This window comes from Aspergillus vadensis (assembly GCF_003184925.1).
Source record: "Aspergillus vadensis CBS 113365 unplaced genomic scaffold BO88scaffold_10, whole genome shotgun sequence".
NCBI lineage: Eukaryota > Fungi > Ascomycota > Eurotiomycetes > Eurotiales > Aspergillaceae > Aspergillus > Aspergillus vadensis.
The window spans coordinates 37,058-53,232 of record NW_020292048.1 but is presented as its reverse complement, the minus strand read 5'-3'; the positions used below and the strand labels follow the sequence as shown (position 1 = coordinate 53,232).

Genomic DNA, 16,175 nt, shown 5'->3' with positions numbered 1-16,175 from the left:
ATGGTTTGTAAAAGTAATCCCGTATTGTGAATAAATCATCAGAAGTTATTCACGATCATCAAGACTACACAAAAGTGGCATATAATAACCCAGTTATAATAACGGCTCTTAAGTTACCATTTGACATTTCTTTTTTCATCTGTTTTGTTTTCCCCCCTTTAATCTCATTTTTGAGTATATCAGCTATGTTTCTTGCTAACTCGATATATATTTTAATAAATATTCAATTTCTAATAAAGTAATTTTTGAAAAAAGCTTCTTCCAAAATGTTAACTTTTTTATTTTTATTTTTATTTCACTTTTCCTTCTCCTCCCTCTCTAAATATAAGGTTTATAACTGACTGTAACTTCCCAGGAACCTACGTCAACGGCCTACGACGTCTTGAAAATTGCTGTTTACCATTGACACAAGCTTTATTTATCCGCAAGATAGACACAATAAATAGTCTTACTTGCGGTGCCTTTAAAAGATACACTCATATCAAGGATTACGCGATGGCAAGCACCTCATATTCGAGGCGGCCCTCTGTAATCTGGCTGGAGGGCTGCGGTTGGCTTGCGAAACTTGCTGCAAGAGCTTTACTGCCGACCAATGACTTCACGTCCAATAAGTGTCATTGCCATAGCATAAGACAGGAATAATATGTGTCGTTATTGTCGATTAGTGAGTGTGCTGCTCCAGAGTAGCCGCCCTTTAGGTTTAGAGCTGAAAATATATGATAGTTAGTGCCATTAATCGGTTGGCGACACATGAGAGACGAGATTTATTGTTCAATTGAATCTTCCTATACGTCGAGCTTTCGAGTTGCTACTGAGACTTGTGCTTGCAAAATGTTAGACTGACGTCTACCAGTACACATAGAGTAGGGCTTGACTAAGGGTCCAGGAAGCTGAATGTAAACCTGGTAATATTCAGAAGGCCGAAATGTACAAATGAAACAATATTAGTCTCCATGTGTCTGAATCACAACTTCTGTCGTTTTCATGATGCCGGTCTCAGTCCGATGCAGCCTCTGCTCGTCACTTTCTCTCCAGTTCCCGGATTCGCCGTCGGAGCTTCCTGCAGCTGTGACATCGTAGACAGTCGGTGGTACTCGGGGCATTGACTTCATGGCAATGTCGGTGCTGCGCTGAACATAGTATCCCTGGGTGTCGTAGCGGTAGGCAGAGGTATTGCGGCGCCCCGTGGTCAGGCTGCGGGTCCCATCGAGGACCGATTTCAGTAGAGGCTTGAGACTAGGGAGGCAGGCGGCGAGAATAGCGACATTTAGCTCCGCACTAGAGATGACAAGTTAGTTTTCTCCGGAGTCTGGGCTTCAAGAGTCACCCACCAGTTCCAAATCATGAAAGTGTCGTGTCTTCGATGATTAGCTCTAGAAGATTGCACTCTTTGTCGGGTAGTCCCGTGGGAACTCTTACCGATACATGTTTTGCTCTTTTAGTACGTTGACCTGCGAAATGATCTTGACAATTCCCGCGACGCAGGCACTAGTCGACGGTCAGTAACCACCATTGGAGAAAGAGTAGAGATGACTGACAGGTATCCAAGACTCAACACTCCTATCAGCGAGAACTTGGTTCGCCAGTTGACCTGAATCCCTATAAAAAGGGGAATTGGCAAAGTTGCAAAGATGACATCGGTGACGAGGTTCGTAACTAATCAAGTTATAAGATAAATTGACTCGAAAAGTGAAATTGCACCTCCGAAAAGGTGATGCCAAACTTACTACTGTTCCAGAGGCCAATAGCTGTATAAGTATCATTGTCGAAACAGCGGGCATGAGGTCGCAAGCTTGTATCCCACGCTGCCGCTACAGGAATGCATTGCAGAATCAGTGTAAGACCACAGGCAATGGTAAATGCCACCAGAAAAACTGCCGCTCATTAGATTGCTGTCACCCAGAACATAGCCTTGAGCATTTGCGAAGGTGCACCCACTGATCGATCCAACTAGCGCCTTGCTTAAAATAGTTGATGAGAAACGTCGCAAGAATACAGCCAAGGAAATTTTCACAAGACTAAGCCCGACCATGACAATAATTGAATGATAGTATACCAGCTTAGACAAGTCTTGCTCATCTTCATCGGTGATGTCTTTGCTGAAGCGACCCACACCGTGTTGAGCTTCCAGCACAAAACAGACTAGCACACCAACGGCGCACAGCTATTTTACCTGTAAGTTAAGAAGCACTCGAATGTGCGATGGAATAGAGCACATGACTCACCCACGCTACGGTAATAATGTACTCTTCTGCGTTGAATCGTCGCAGGAGATACCCTCGCACATAGCAACGGAGCCACAGTACCAATGTTGACAGGCCGGTCAGTGTGCCAACTGCCGCGAGAATTCCAGGGGCATTGGAGCCACCCGACTCATCACGAAGCCAAAGTATCTGCCGTGGGTCACCGGCTCTGCCGGGAAGAGGAGTCATGCTGGCCGCGAACTGCTGGCCCTGTCACGGAGGACGGACTGAAGCTCGACGCAACCATGTTCCCGTGTCGAGAATGCCTTGCAGCGGCCTTTTCTACTTTCGACAGATCTGTCATCACTGCACAAAACTGTGGAAGCCCCCAAAGGCCGACTTGGCACTTGCAGAAATAGCGCCGGGGTCTCGAAGGAGGCTTTGGTTCCTGGGAGTCTATTACAAATGGATACCCCTGGCATTTCGGATGGAGAGGACGACATCCCACCAGTCGTATCAGCGCCGAGTTTCGGGTGGAAGGGTAATAGATTAATTTACCCAAACGTCAAGATTCAGCAAAGTCAGAATGGAGCCACGCTACGGAATCTCTAGGCGACTAGCAGGGGTGTCGCGGGATTTAGTGTCATCGAAGAGGGTTTGGGTGCTGACGGAGTAAGCGATAATCTCCGGAATTCTGCACACGGCATAGTAGCACAATAAAAAAATTCACTGCGAAGGTTACAGAATAGAAGTGATGCGAGAAACACTTCTCTTAAGACACTGGTCTGCCAAGAAGGTCACACTGCCTATCACTGGAGTCCCATGTGGAAGACGCTGGTAGGGAGCTGATCGCGACGATCACTCTGGGGGAGGAGCCGACTCACAGACCAGAGAATGAACATTCGAGGGACGCAACCCAGCGGGAAATCGGAGGCAGTTCGGAGGGTCGGAGATTGGCGAGCTCCACCCGGTGAGGCTATATTTGACGGTGGGGATTCTCACGGAGCATCTCAAGATTAAATGTCCAGTCACCACGACACAACCAGTTCTCTAGTGCTCCGCGGACCTCTTCCGGCGGCTGCCCCGATTCTAACGGGGTCTCTTGGCAGCAAAGCCGGTTTCAAACGATGTATCCACATCCGAAGTCTCGTGTGGCAGTTTTCTCCGTTGCCACGCGTGGGATGGTGGTGGATCCTTGTCATGCAAAGATAACCCTGGCTTCAATATCTATTCACAGCACTACACATCAGGATTTCTCGAATAGCGCATATGGTTGTGATGATTCGATGCACCCCACAGAGCCAAATAAATCCCTTTGAGCCTGTCAGTCGTGGGTCATTCAACCCTGTCCTCAGTCCCCACTTGGCCTCGCTTAGAGACGCGCCGGTCCGCCACGAAGCGGGTTAGTATCGTGGGCATCATTCTAGACTGTCAACACCTGCCAGCAGTCTAGTTTCTCCAATTGCTAGCGTGCTCATTATATTGACCCTTCTTTCAACGGCCCAATAGCCAACTTGCAAGGCTACACTACTGCTCAGCCTTCCCCACCACGCCTTAGGGAAAACACTGCTAGCCATGGACTAGACCGCGCCCACGGCGTGCAATCTATTATTCCAATCGTCTGAGGGCTAGCCTTCCGACTTCCGAATGGCACCTCGCCAAAATGAGCCGATAGCCGTTGAATTGGCCTGCAGCTATGCACGTGGTGGGGAGAAAAGCAGTATATAGAGGTCGAGGCGGACCGGGTGTCCCTCTTGAACGACTCCAGCTTGACACCAAGTCCTCCCCTGGTCCAGCGAGTTGCACCGACAAGCAGGATGCGTCTCTCCTTCCTATCTGCTGCTATTGCAGCCCTGACTATCACTCCTGTGTCGGCAGACACGCAAGATGCTGTCGATGTGCTGGCTAGCAAGGCCTTGGCCACCAAGCGTGCCTATTTGGCGGCGGAGGGCTCTTCCAACTCCAGCTGCAACATCAACAATGCGGCTGTTCGCAAAGAATGGTAAAAGCCACTGGTATCGACTATTTCTCGGGCTTCGAAGCTGACAATACCTCTCATACAGGGGCTCCCTCGCGCCGGAGGACCGCAAGAAGTACACTGATGCTGTCCTCTGCTTGATGTCTAAGCCCCCCAAGTCTGACCCAAATTGGGCTCCTGGTGTCCGCAACCGTTATGATGACTTCGTGGCGGTTCACATTAATCAGACGCTGTATATCCACGGCACGGTGTGTAGTGACTGCCAAGCCAGTTCGAATGAAACACTGCTAACATTACTGCCTAGGGCAACTTCCTCACCTGGCACCGCTACTTCACCTGGGCCTATGAGAATGCTCTGCGTACAGAGTGTGGCTACGATGGCTACCAGCCATACTGGGCATGGAACAAGTACGCCGCCAACCCCATCAACTCGCCCGTTTTTGACGGCACCGAGTACAGTATGTCTGGCAACGGTGACTTCGTTCCCCACAACGGCACCCCTGCGACTGACTATACCACCATCCCGCCGGGTGTGGGTGGAGGTTGTGTCCGCAACGGCCCCTTCGCAAAGTAAGAGTCCTCTCCGTTAGCTCACTCTGAGAATGAATTCTAACCGTGGATAATCAGCATGACCGTCAACCTGGGGCCGGTTGATCCTACCCTGCAGATCCCTGGCCTCGTAGCCCAGAACGGCAGCGGTTTGGATTACAACCCCCGTTGCCTGCGTCGTGATATCTCTCCTTGGACCGCTCTGGGCTGGACCAAGACTAGCGATGTCATGAGCCTAATTGAGGAGTGCGATAACATCTCCTGCTTCGAGTGGACCATGCAAGGGTTCTTCGAGGAAGGTTTCCTGGGCGTTCACACGGCCGGTCACTTCACCATTGGTGGTGATCCGGGTGGTGTAAGTTGCATATTTTTCACTTGCGATGTGATGGAGCTAACTCAACTCTGCAGGATCTGTACGCTTCTCCCGGTGATCCGGCATTCTATGTCCACCACGCTATGATTGATCGCGTCTTCTGGATCTGGCAGAACCTGAACCCTGCTAACCGCACGTACGTCGTCAAGGGACCCGACTTTATTGATGGTCTGATTGCATCGCCCAACGCTACTATTCATGACCTTCTCTACATGGGTAACCTGACGGTCTCGCGGGAGATTCATGATGTGCTGGACACCACGGCTGGGACTCCTCTGTGCTATATTTATGAGTAAAATAGTTTAGAATCCCGAAAAGGGGCATAATGAATATTGTAATACTTTGTATTGATTCTAAACAACTTGCATTATCCATTCAAGAGAAGACCAGCATGCCTCAGCACGAAAGTCCGTTTAATCATGCAAGACTGTAAGCGAGAAGCGTTCCCATTGCCAAGATCCGGAGCCCTCCGACCGGCGATTGCGTCGCGGGGGCCTTACTCTCAGGGGATGGAGTTGGGCAACTGAGCCCGGTACGGAGAGGATTACGACACGCACTGGAAGTCAAAGCCGAGGAGATACTTGCGGCAGCTGTGGAATCGATCTTGACCTCGCAAGGACTGGGAGTCGGGGATGGGCCCACAGTCGGTGCACAGGATGGTGCTCCCCAGGTTCGCGTAGGCGACACGTCCAACAACTCTGGGACTTGTATAGCCTGGGCTATAGACTGCTCGCACGTACTATCCTTGGTTGCGGCGGCGATGTCTGGTGGCGAAGTGCCATTTTTTATCGAGAAGCGCAACTGATGGCGGAGCGTGTCAAGATATCCGAAGGTCAAGGCGTCACTCTGCGGAGAATGGGAGCAGTTGAACATCCGAAGCTCCCAGGCAAACACGAAGGTGCCTTCAATATCCAGATTCCCGACGCTCCAATAGAGGAAGTAAGGGTCACTTCTCGTATAATTGGTGTTCACGAGGTGGATCAGGCCCGAAGTAATATAACTTTCCCTGGCTTCGACATTTTCCTGCTCAATGCTATAGGAGATCGTCGGGTTGAAACTTGACAGGAGACTCGGGTTTTGGATGGCAAACATGATCGGAGTGAGAGGCGACGGGGAATAGCTGTCGTTACGCGGAAAGATCAAGTCGATTTCTGTAACTCCTGGAGTGATAGAGGCCCGCCCGTAAGCAAAGCCAAGAGAGAGGATCAGGAAAAGACAGCCTCGAGTACGCAAGTTCATCTTCGTCGTAGGGCGTTATGCACAAGGAGCAAGTTGACGGAGGAAAGGGAGATCAGGGAGCAGCAATGGTTCCTTAATAGGTGCGTAGTGTCTTGGCTCGTGGGTGCCTTCAAAGAAACTGTAATTATCGTTACTCCATACTCCATTTATAAACTCAGTGCTTTTGTCTCGTATGGAGTGACTGTCACATCGCGTATGCAGCCAAGCCTCGCCCCTGACTAGTGTTGTTCACGCATGCGGGGGTATCTTCGGAAGGACGTGAGCATTCCACACAAGCGAAGTATGTTCCAAGTAGTTTCTTACGTTGAGTATGGGTTTGCAGTCCTTGCTGTTTATGAAGCTGGTTATAGAGGCGCTCAATGCTCTGGTGTCTTTTTGGAAGATCGGTGTATGTTCGAAGAGTTGTCTTTGTTAGTTCTCGACATCTACCTGGGTTGGTTAAGTTGAAATATAAAGAGGAACAGGTCTCGCGCCACCCAAGGGCCCCCGAAGGTGCAACTGTAAAAAGTAGGATTAAGCATAGAAGCACAAAAAATGAAGAAACACTACGTTCCTATTCTGGCGTTTTCTGTGGTGCAAAAGTTGAGGCAACGTCCACGTGTTGAGCAGTGAACTTTAGCTGAGGGTAAAATCTTGACTCTGATGAGATTCCAATGAACAGCATTCACTGTCACGGAACGGCCACTTGACTGGATACTCTATTTGAAGTCCTTCATACCATCCTCTAGAAGTAACACTTCATGAGGGATGCTATTCTTTAAAACAAGGTCAATATACCGTTCCCAAAGGTGAGCTGATTGATTGGAACAATCTTCGGACGGACCTTTCACAGTTGGAGAAGCGGCAGATACAGAAGATAACTGTCGCACCCGTCGCTAGGGGTTCAGGGTTCTGCACACGCCTTTACCCAATGTCAATGAAGATACTCATGTCATTATGGGCCACCGCAACCCTTGGCTGCCAAGCGATATAACAGCCTTCCTGGTGGATACGCTGCCACTGGTACTATATTGCTTTTGTAAGAGGGCCTCTAGTCTCATATCATGGATCACTGCCTTCTGAACTGTCCTGTTTTGATTCTCAGGCAAGTCTTAGGTGATTTTCAAATTGCAAAAAAGACCACTATTCTCACGGTGGGGAAAGATTTCAGCTGTCGGCGCGGCTACCATATAAGTAACTGTGGATGCGCATTGCTTCCCCTCGTAATAGTCCAAGATTCAAGACAACACTCCGTAACAAACAAACATATGGCCAGGTTCTGGTGGTATTAGGTGGCGGTCATTGGCTTGAACAACAAAGAGGGTTATTCGTATTCATCCCTTACATTCATGGAGCATGGGGACGACTTCCAATAAGACCACACTGCACATCAGCCTTTACCAGTCCATACCGAATCCCGATTTCCTTCAGTATTTCATAAAATCGCTTTCTATCTGTCCCCGCTTGACTGTGTTCAAGAACCTCCAGTTTCAAACAGAGCCACCGCCAGTCCAAATCCTCATGTAAAATGCCCCGTATCTCGCTGAACAGGTCTAGATTAAGCCGTCGTTTCCAATATCCCTTGTCTACTGACCATTGGATGCCTTTCAGCACTGAGCCTACATCGTCAAACTCAAGATTATCCATGATCATGTATTGCAGCTCCAACGGAAGACGGATGAGCCATGAATCAGTAGAGCATGATGTATGGCTCACCTTTGACATCCTGGTAGCTCTAGATCTGCATCGAGTTACAAATCGTCGAACGGATGTCATACCGATGGGATCTGGATTGTCTAGCGTGTTATCTCATCAAAACTACAGATTGCGTATATGAATACTCACCTCTAGGATCCATCAGTAGCTGCGATTCCACGGGCTCGTCATAACTGATATCTAAACGTTCCTTCATGCAGCGTGTTCGCAGCGCATGCGAGAGGATGCCTAGATTTTCTTCTGTATGCGGCCATTTAATGACCCGGAGCAGCTCTCTCCAGCACATAGCGTGCACCATATATCCAGCCAGGGTGGTCTGCTTCTCGATATTCACCTTGGGTTGAATCAGCTTAGGTGCCGCCAGCCCATGGCGCCAGATTCTCTTGTGTTTTCCGACAGACAGGAGTCCGTTATTCTCATTCCACGGAGCGTGAAAAGTGCTACACGGCCAGTAATTCTGAGCGATCCCGGATATCCTGTAGCATCGCGTTTTAGGATTAAACATGACTGGAAAAGTTAGAGTGAACCAAATAAGGTGCTTATCTTTGCTGCCCGAGGATACGTACTGAGCCGGTACAGGGTGCGCCATCCAGGAAAAGTGAAGGTGTAAAAATCATCTATCTCACGGGCTGAGTACGATATTTCACCAGCATTTGGCTTGGAGTAGGCGTGGCGACCAGGAGAGTACTCTGACGGGTTGCATGAAAGAAGGTTGCAACAGATGTAGCAGAATGGATGCTTCTTATACAGTGGATATGGATAACGCTCATCATCAATATATGGCCAATCTGGATTAGGATCCTGCATTTTTTGTCGACTGTGCGGTTAATTATGCTGTTTAATTCATCTTGTTTCTCTCACTACTCTTTGTATTATGGTCGTGTTTTCTGGAGGCACTAAATTCCCGGCCTCCTCGCTCATAATGACCTCAACATCTGGTGCCTCGGAACGGCTCAGAAGTACGAGAGCAGTATCACTTTTCGGCATCTTAATATCATAATTACCTTAAGGTTCCCAACTGAAGGTCCACTGGGCCACCAGTCGGTCCAAAGCATGGGTCTGGAACGATGAAGTCCTGTACTGCAGACCATGAAAAAGGCCACACGGTCTCTCATTGCCCGTTAACCCAGAGATGTTTAACAGTAATTATTCCTTATTCAATCCTAGCAGGACCAGAGATCTTTCACCAAAGAGCAGCGTTGATGCTACGAACGATTGCTCTAATTTACTTCAATGTAGTCGGGATGTCGTGGACTTGCGCATCTATCATTCCTCTTCATTTTCCCCTGCTGTCAAGGCCGGCGGGAGACCGGCTAGTGGTGGGACTAACCCATGGTTCGGAAGAAACTCAAAAAGGGTAAGCTGGAAACTCGCGATAACAGGATGATACCTCGCGCGACGTTGCCTCCAAGAGTAAACAATATGTGAATTGATAAGCCAGCATTCCCACTTAGTGCAAAATTTGCCCCCCGGGCCAAACTCGACTCGGGTTCTTCGACCCAACTTCAAGCAGACTTCTCCGAGGCTCGTGGGTCTTCTCCGATCAGGGCAGGCCGTTGATACGTCGGGTTTCAAAGCTAGTGCTGTTAGTGTGTTTCCCAGACTGCTTGGGAGCCAAAAATTCACCCACAGGATGGACCAGGATCGCAGGGTCTTTTCAGGGTCCGCCGTTCATGAGTCCCTTTAAAACACTTGGCTGTCGCATTTCGCTATTCTCTCACACCCCCCTCATCCGCCAATTCTCTCGTTTTGTTTCTCCTTTCTCCTCGCGAAACCAGCTTTCACTCTTTTGCTACTGGGGAATACCCACGAGTCATTCTTTATGCTGCCAACCATGAAGGTTACCAGCCTCTCCGCCATTCTGGCGCTCTCTCTTTCCGCACACGCTCTATCTAACGGTTTCGTGGGCTGCTACTCATCCTCCGGCAGCTTGGTGAACAAAGGCTCCAGTCAATTTCAATCCACGGGATTATGCACAAGTACTTGCGGTCGCAATGGTGCGAGATACGCTGCTACCACAAATAGCGTTGACTGCTACTGTGGCTCTTCGCTGCCTCCGAGCGCGAACCTCGTCTCCCAGTCAGAGTGCAATGTCAACTGCCCAGGATTTCCAGAGGACCATTGTAAGTGTCGCCATTCCATACCCATCACTCTAAGGTACCTCGTATCATTAACGCTTAAATTGCGGCGCATGTAGGTGGAGGCAATGGCTTCTGGTCCGTTCACCAGACCTATATCACGGGCGATGATGTCGACGGCGGCGACAACAACAACAACACGGATGATGGGGATGGAGACAGCAATTCGGGCGACAACTCCGGGAATGGTCCAAACGATGGCCCTGGTAGTGGTTTCGGCGATGGCCCAGATGGTGGTCCAGGCAAAGGCCCAGGTGGCGGCCCGGAAACGACGACGGCATCCAGCTTCACCGTTTATCCCACTCCTTCTGCAGTCATTACGGTGACATCGGTTCCAGCTGTGACCGGCACCAGCTCCCCATCTGCCACTCTCCCGGGCAAGGAATCGTCCAGTGTCTCCGTCGCGACGGTATCTCCAACCACAGCCACGTCGGGGGCCAGCCGGCGATTCCGGTTCTTGTTTTTCTAAATTGCTCATAGACCAGCACCACGTAGTTGCGGTCGCCCAATACTGTATACCCACCTGTCAAGGCAACTGAACTGGGCATCACCATATTTCTGTCTTTGATATAAACCTTCGACAGTGGCTCGTTTTGCAGCGGTAGCTACTCCAGTATGACGACCACGTTAATGCTGTCCATGAGGCAGATTCTCGCATGCTGCGCAAGAGACGGGCTAGATCGCCCAATTTCTGTAGGAGTTTGACCACATTGGCATAACGTTGCCGGCCACTTTCGAGCATTTGGAAGAGCGCAGTCGACCATCGCCCGGCCGACACTCTGGCGCAACGCCAGGATATCCCCCCTCGTATCGGTGCAGCCGTGGGTCCTAGGCCACGGCAACGGAGAGAATCATCAAGCCCCACGGTCGCATCGCTTCCTCAATGCGAGAATAGGGTACATCTTGCTATCATAAAATCCCCTCAGAATGGCGATTATCCACTCGGTTCTTGCAGGTTATACCTGGTTTGGCTGCATTGCTCAAGGCTTCGTCGGAAGTCGCAGCCCATCTCCCGCATTTCTTCCATGGTCTTCTCATACCTCATTCCACGATAGCCGGGCACGGTGAATATAATGCAATAACGGACTGTTCCGACTCAGGATAAATCATTGATGTAGGGCGCGGCGCTGTTTTCGCATAGAGTGGGACAGCGAGACACAAGGGACCTTAACGCCACAGCCATGTTTCTTTAGCGCACAGGCAACAACCTAAGTAGTTACTAGTGACTTAGTTGCCTTAGTCGCCGAGGTCTGCCTAACGGGACGGCTGCCTAGACCTTCTGATTAGTGACTCACTCTATATAATACAATATGTATCCCTCCCTCACTCCGTCAGACATCAAGCAAACAATACACGGGGCCAATATGGGTTCGAAGCCTAGTTCACCCATCAAACTGCCAGGATTCAACCTTCCCTTGAACTGGCAGCCCAAGGTAAATACCTGTCATCCCCGCCACATGGTGCCCGGGGCAGAACATAACACTTCGTTCGTCATAGGAAACGGAGCTTTTCCCCAACGCATTAGACTATGGAGATATCAATGATGGCTACGTTGGGTAAGACTCCCCGAATTGCTACGTATCAGCCAGCAAAATGGGCGAAACTAAAGGCGTACTCTGCAGCCATCTAAGCACTCAGCGTGAAATAATCATGATGCAGGTCATGAATACGATCTCGGAGAAGCCCGAATGGTGGCGTAAGGTATGACCACTTCTCACGATTCATTGAGACTTGCCATTCGACTGATGCAGAAAAGGTGTTCGACGAAGGCATCACGTCACGATGGCGGACGGAGGTGCTGGCATCCGGTCAAGACGTGACTCCCCAAATGATGGACTATATCATCATAGAACTCCAATGGAAAGCTCGAAACCTTCAGAAAGAAGGCCTGCTTTCGATATTCGATGTCGGGGTCGTCCGCTCCGACACAGCGGTTTCGAAGGAACTCCAAACGGCCTTGCAGCAAGCCGTTGCGCCCCTCGAGAACATACCCGCCCATGAAAAGGACTACCACCCCGGCTCAGACCAGAAAGTTGTCGACCTCGTTCACCCTTCGCTCTTTCCTCTGGTTTATGGGCGCACGCGCATTCTACCCGATCGTTTGATCACGTCGGACAACAGTCTCGGCAGTATTGGTCAAGGAGTGGTCGTGCCCGTTCCGTCGGAGGAAGAGGCCAGGCCATCCGCCGAGGCAAACACTCCGTACAGAAGATGGCAGGTGGAGCAAATGCGCGCGTTCAGCCGACAATTTCAATGGCTGCCCTGCGATGTAGAATTGGGCACAGAAAGTGGCTGTCGCATTGTCTCGTACATCAACAACCTGCACCCGACAGAGCATGGGCCCCTCTACCGCGTGGTGGAGCAAATCATTGATGCGGCCATTCCGCTCTGGGAACACAGCTTGACGCAGGTTCGGGAAGAAGGAAACGAGCGCATTCCCTACCACGGGGTGTCTTATCTGCTACACCCTGACCCAGAACCGAAGCCCGAGGAAGATGAGGACTCGGACAGTGAGGAGTTTTCAGAGCGCTATAATGCGTGGGAAAAGGCTCGTCCCATTGCTCTTCCGGAGCCAGGCCGCTTCAGACCCCCCGAGCCCTCCTGGAAAGGATGGGTGGACTTGCGACAGTCTTTCCACGAGACGGGGCTGCAAGTGATCGTAAAACTGGCTAACATTGAACTCACTCCGGAGCGGCCAGATTATGAGGGAGGAACATGGCACCTCGAGGGACAGCTAGTAAGCATTCCAATTTTCCGGATTCACGGGGATCTTTTGAATCCACTAACATATATTCGGACTAGAATGAACGCATCTGTGCGACAGCCATCTACTATTACGACAGCCATAACATCACTGAAAGCACGCTTTCCTTCCGTCAACGGGCTGGGTCTCTGTACGATGTGGATTACGACCAAGATCGACATGAATTCATCCACGCAGTCTATGGCTTTGGTCCCGACGTGAGCGGAAATGGGGAATCCCAGATCACCCAGCACCTTGGCAGCGTGGTCTGTCGCGAAGGGCGACTACTTACGTTTCCCAATATAGTGCAGCATCGGGTGTCACCCTTTGCCCTGGCAGACCGCTCGCGGCCGGGCCATCGCAAGATCCTGGCGCTGTTCTTGGTGGACCCGCATCGGCGCATCATCTCCACTGCAAATGTACCACCGCAGCAAGAGACCTGGGACCGCGAGAGACGGGATGCGATTCAGCAGGTGCTTGCGCCGAAATTACCGGCTGAACTACAGCAGATGGTGTCTGATAACATCCCCGCGCTTGCCATGACCCTGGAGGAAGCCCGGGAATACCGGGTAGCGCTGATGGACGAGAGACGAGCCAAACAAGGGCCGCAAAATGACGGATTTGAAAGAGGCGACTTTTCACTTTGTGAGCATTGAGAGCTCTGTTAGGTCGACGCAGGATAGCTCAGTCGATAATAGCCAGCCATTCTAAATGGTGGTGTTTTCCACCTCGAATTCAAAGGATCGTTCGCCTCCGCGCTGTAAAAAAGTGTAACTGATACAGGCACCGGAGTGGCTAAGGTGCCAAGCTCTTCACTTCGGTTGTAACGGCCATTTGCACAAATTCATCTACTTTTGGTTTTACATGTTACCATTTACACCCTCTTGTCTCTCAATCGTCCACCCGCCCCTGTCTGTATACCCATTATTGTGCCACCCGCACCCGCGTCACCGGCCCCTTGTACACCTTCCGGGCATAGAGAGCATAATACACCAAGGCAAACACCACGACGGCGCCAAAAATGACAATGGCCCAGTTAAATTCAGACGGTGCAGTATCGTTTGTCAGGGGAAAGAAGGTAAAGACGAAGACGACAATCAACACCAAGAGGGACACCGTATCAACGAAGGGCGTGAACCGACCCATGCTCCAACGGGCCGGTGGGAGAGGCTGCTTGCGCCACCGTCGTAGCCGCACGCAACTGATGGAGATGAGGTAGGATGAAAGCAGGGCCGCTGTTCCTAGTGACATGATGGCGTTGAAGGCCACGGAGGATCCGATGTTAATCAAGGACAGAAGGGAAACAATCACCAAGCTGACGCAGAGAGCGTTCAGTGGTACGGTGAATGTCGTGTTAACCTAATCTATAGGGTTAGTCCGATATGATCCGCCAGGAATGGTGCAGCACCAGGGAACGCCACCTGAGAAAAGAAACTGGAAAATGGAACGCCCTTGTCACGAGCGAATGAGTAGATCTGTCGCGAAGTGGTGGCTACGTTGCTGATCGTGGCGCAGAACTGCATGATCATGATCACCACCGTCATCCCCGTTGCTGCGGGCACTGAGCCAGTCGAGTTTAGGAACACCTGAATGAAGGCAAAGCCGGTCGTGGAAGCCATGACCTTGTCGATGTCTCCCACACAAAAGGCAAATGTAACGATCATGACGAACCCGGTGGCGCCATTCAAGATAAGCGTCCAAACCATGCCTAGGGGTAGCACGCGTGATGCATCGCGGATTTCCTCGGCTTCTTATATGGTTAGTCTGTCATCAAGGGAAACTTGTCCCGTCAGGAGGGTCATACACATATGTACCGCCGAGTCAGGGCCTGCCTACAAATTAGCATTGCTTCAAGGCGTAGTATAAATTTTTTATTCTGGCATCTGCGACGTACCGATCAAAGCATAGATTGGTCCAACCACCCCGACCAAGCAAGACAGGCCGTTGCTCCCCCATCCGCCACGGTCGACAAAAGATCCAAAGACGTCTGATGGTGGAACCGACGGAGACAGCACCCACAGTGGAATCAATATGCCAAAGAATCCAAAGCAGTGGACAATCAAAATGATCCCCTCGATTAGCGGCAGCTTCTGTGCCAACAGCGTGTTGAAGAGCAGTGCAGCGAACGCCACTGCAATCACCAACAACGTGACATGCCACGGCTTATATTCGTAGGAATCTGGGTATTTGATTGCTAAGAGGCCAACTAGCATGTTTGCTACGGTGTAGCTACAGCCAGCAATGCCCGTATGCCATCCGAGCACGCATACCCAGCCAGTGATATAACTCAACAGGCACTGGCAACTGGGCGGGGCGAACTCGGACACCCAGTGGTATTGTCCGCCGGAGGTTGGGGCCCTATTTATCCAAAGTCAACAGCCGCTTTCTAGGAACAGCTACCATCATCAAAGCCCCAGAATAAAAAGATAGGAAAGAGAAGCTCGGTGTTCGAGGGTTATCACACATGGATGCCATCTCCGCCATGGAGAGAATTACGAAACTGAATCCGCAGAGGACACCGAGGTAGGTGTAAATCATTCCACCTTTTCCTCCATCTGTCAAGCCGTATGAGGCACCGCTATTCAATCATCAGTACCTATTTTAGGATTGCCTTCTTCGTATGATATTGACTTACAATAACACTGCCTCCCAGGTGCACATCAGCACGGCGCTGAAACCCAGCACCGAGAGGAATCGAAAATTGCGCTGTGCCAGTCAGCTAGGGAGCCGAAATTGGAGCCACCTCTCAAATGTCTACTCACATTCAACTCCTGGTCGCGTCCCACACGCCACATATCGCGGCCATCTTGAGTGGTTCCGCCCTTGGTGGAGGGCAAAGAGCCCTCCTCCGGCGCAGTGGTGTAGGCCGACTTACTCCCTTTCTCCAGCCACATCATAAGATTTGTCTTTGCTTGACATGTATTGCTCGATAAGATTGAACAAAAGTTTCGGCTGCCAAAAAGATGAAGGGGGGATCGGAGGGTTAATCAATACGTGGGACAGATGCAGCGTCACGGTCCTCTCTGCCGTGGCTCGCAAGACTAGCAGCAGTTAGCAGCATTAGTCCCCAAGCTAGAGATGGCACCGCCGAAGCACTTGCCAGGGACCCCGGTTAGACTGTAACCCGCCGTTACATCGTCCAACTGACAGGTTATTATCCTCTCAGACGAGGGACCGTGATCCCTGTCAGTTGGTTGTGCCCTCATCCCAGCCTTACCAAAGGAGGGCTGGTCACCGCCAGTCAGCACCGTAGCCATCCTTCCCTAAACCCTGGCCA

General features: G+C 50.7%; 7 protein-coding genes across 7 annotated transcripts; 3 read left to right on the top strand and 4 right to left on the bottom strand.

Moving 5' to 3' along the window:
* Positions 1 to 944: 944 nt before the first annotated feature.
* On the bottom strand, positions 945 to 2,432 carry BO88DRAFT_364530 (oxidoreductase; the record flags this gene model as incomplete). Its single annotated transcript, XM_025703981.1, has 7 exons — positions 945 to 1,278; positions 1,332 to 1,358; positions 1,420 to 1,488; positions 1,539 to 1,656; positions 1,728 to 1,874; positions 1,939 to 2,164; positions 2,226 to 2,432. 7 exons carry the CDS (start codon positions 2,430 to 2,432, stop codon positions 945 to 947), a joined length of 1,128 nt encoding a protein of 375 aa, XP_025563179.1.
* Positions 2,433 to 3,539: 1,107 nt separating this feature from the next.
* On the top strand, positions 3,540 to 5,379 carry BO88DRAFT_461627 (tyrosinase family protein; the record flags this gene model as incomplete). Its single annotated transcript, XM_025711168.1, has 5 exons — positions 3,540 to 4,185; positions 4,247 to 4,409; positions 4,466 to 4,731; positions 4,789 to 5,065; positions 5,119 to 5,379. The coding sequence occupies exons 1-5, from the start codon at positions 4,001 to 4,003 to the stop codon at positions 5,377 to 5,379; spliced, it is 1,152 nt and encodes a 383-aa protein (XP_025563178.1). The 5' UTR covers positions 3,540 to 4,000.
* Positions 5,380 to 5,500: 121 nt separating this feature from the next.
* BO88DRAFT_487568 (uncharacterized protein) lies at positions 5,501 to 6,322 on the bottom strand (the record flags this gene model as incomplete). Its single annotated transcript, XM_025712551.1, has 1 exon — positions 5,501 to 6,322. The coding sequence occupies one exon, from the start codon at positions 6,320 to 6,322 to the stop codon at positions 5,501 to 5,503; it is 822 nt and encodes a 273-aa protein (XP_025563177.1).
* Positions 6,323 to 7,550: 1,228 nt separating this feature from the next.
* On the bottom strand, positions 7,551 to 8,824 carry BO88DRAFT_461620 (uncharacterized protein; the record flags this gene model as incomplete). Its single annotated transcript, XM_025711167.1, has 3 exons — positions 7,551 to 8,088; positions 8,147 to 8,524; positions 8,584 to 8,824. 3 exons carry the CDS (start codon positions 8,822 to 8,824, stop codon positions 7,649 to 7,651), a joined length of 1,059 nt encoding a protein of 352 aa, XP_025563176.1. The 3' UTR covers positions 7,551 to 7,648.
* Positions 8,825 to 9,851: 1,027 nt separating this feature from the next.
* Positions 9,852 to 10,624, top strand: BO88DRAFT_453136 (WSC domain-containing protein; the record flags this gene model as incomplete). Its single annotated transcript, XM_025710729.1, has 2 exons — positions 9,852 to 10,140; positions 10,215 to 10,624. 2 exons carry the CDS (start codon positions 9,852 to 9,854, stop codon positions 10,622 to 10,624), a joined length of 699 nt encoding a protein of 232 aa, XP_025563175.1.
* Positions 10,625 to 11,764: 1,140 nt separating this feature from the next.
* BO88DRAFT_404471 (DUF4246 domain-containing protein) lies at positions 11,765 to 13,690 on the top strand. Its single transcript, XM_025706625.1, has 3 exons — positions 11,765 to 11,856; positions 11,912 to 12,892; positions 12,958 to 13,690. The coding sequence occupies exons 1-3, from the start codon at positions 11,806 to 11,808 to the stop codon at positions 13,552 to 13,554; spliced, it is 1,629 nt and encodes a 542-aa protein (XP_025563174.1). The 5' UTR covers positions 11,765 to 11,805; the 3' UTR covers positions 13,555 to 13,690.
* A 100-nt stretch (positions 13,691 to 13,790) lies between these two features.
* Positions 13,791 to 15,792, bottom strand: BO88DRAFT_387428 (putative amino acid permease; the record flags this gene model as incomplete). Its single annotated transcript, XM_025704817.1, has 7 exons — positions 13,791 to 14,257; positions 14,320 to 14,645; positions 14,703 to 14,726; positions 14,793 to 15,256; positions 15,363 to 15,476; positions 15,534 to 15,604; positions 15,661 to 15,792. 7 exons carry the CDS (start codon positions 15,790 to 15,792, stop codon positions 13,823 to 13,825), a joined length of 1,566 nt encoding a protein of 521 aa, XP_025563173.1. The 3' UTR covers positions 13,791 to 13,822.
* Positions 15,793 to 16,175: the final 383 nt, after the last annotated feature.

Bases quoted from the DNA above. Each gene is read 5' to 3' on its own strand.
- BO88DRAFT_404471 (XM_025706625.1), top strand. From the start codon at position 11,806: ATGATGCAGGTCATGAATACGATCTCGGAGAAGCCCGAATGGTGGCGT. The intron at 11,857-11,911 runs GTATGACCACTT...GATGCAGAAAAG, and splicing joins AGCCCGAATGGTGGCGTAAG to GTGTTCGACGAAGGCATCAC. The intron at 12,893-12,957 runs GTAAGCATTCCA...TATTCGGACTAG, and splicing joins GGCACCTCGAGGGACAGCTA to AATGAACGCATCTGTGCGAC.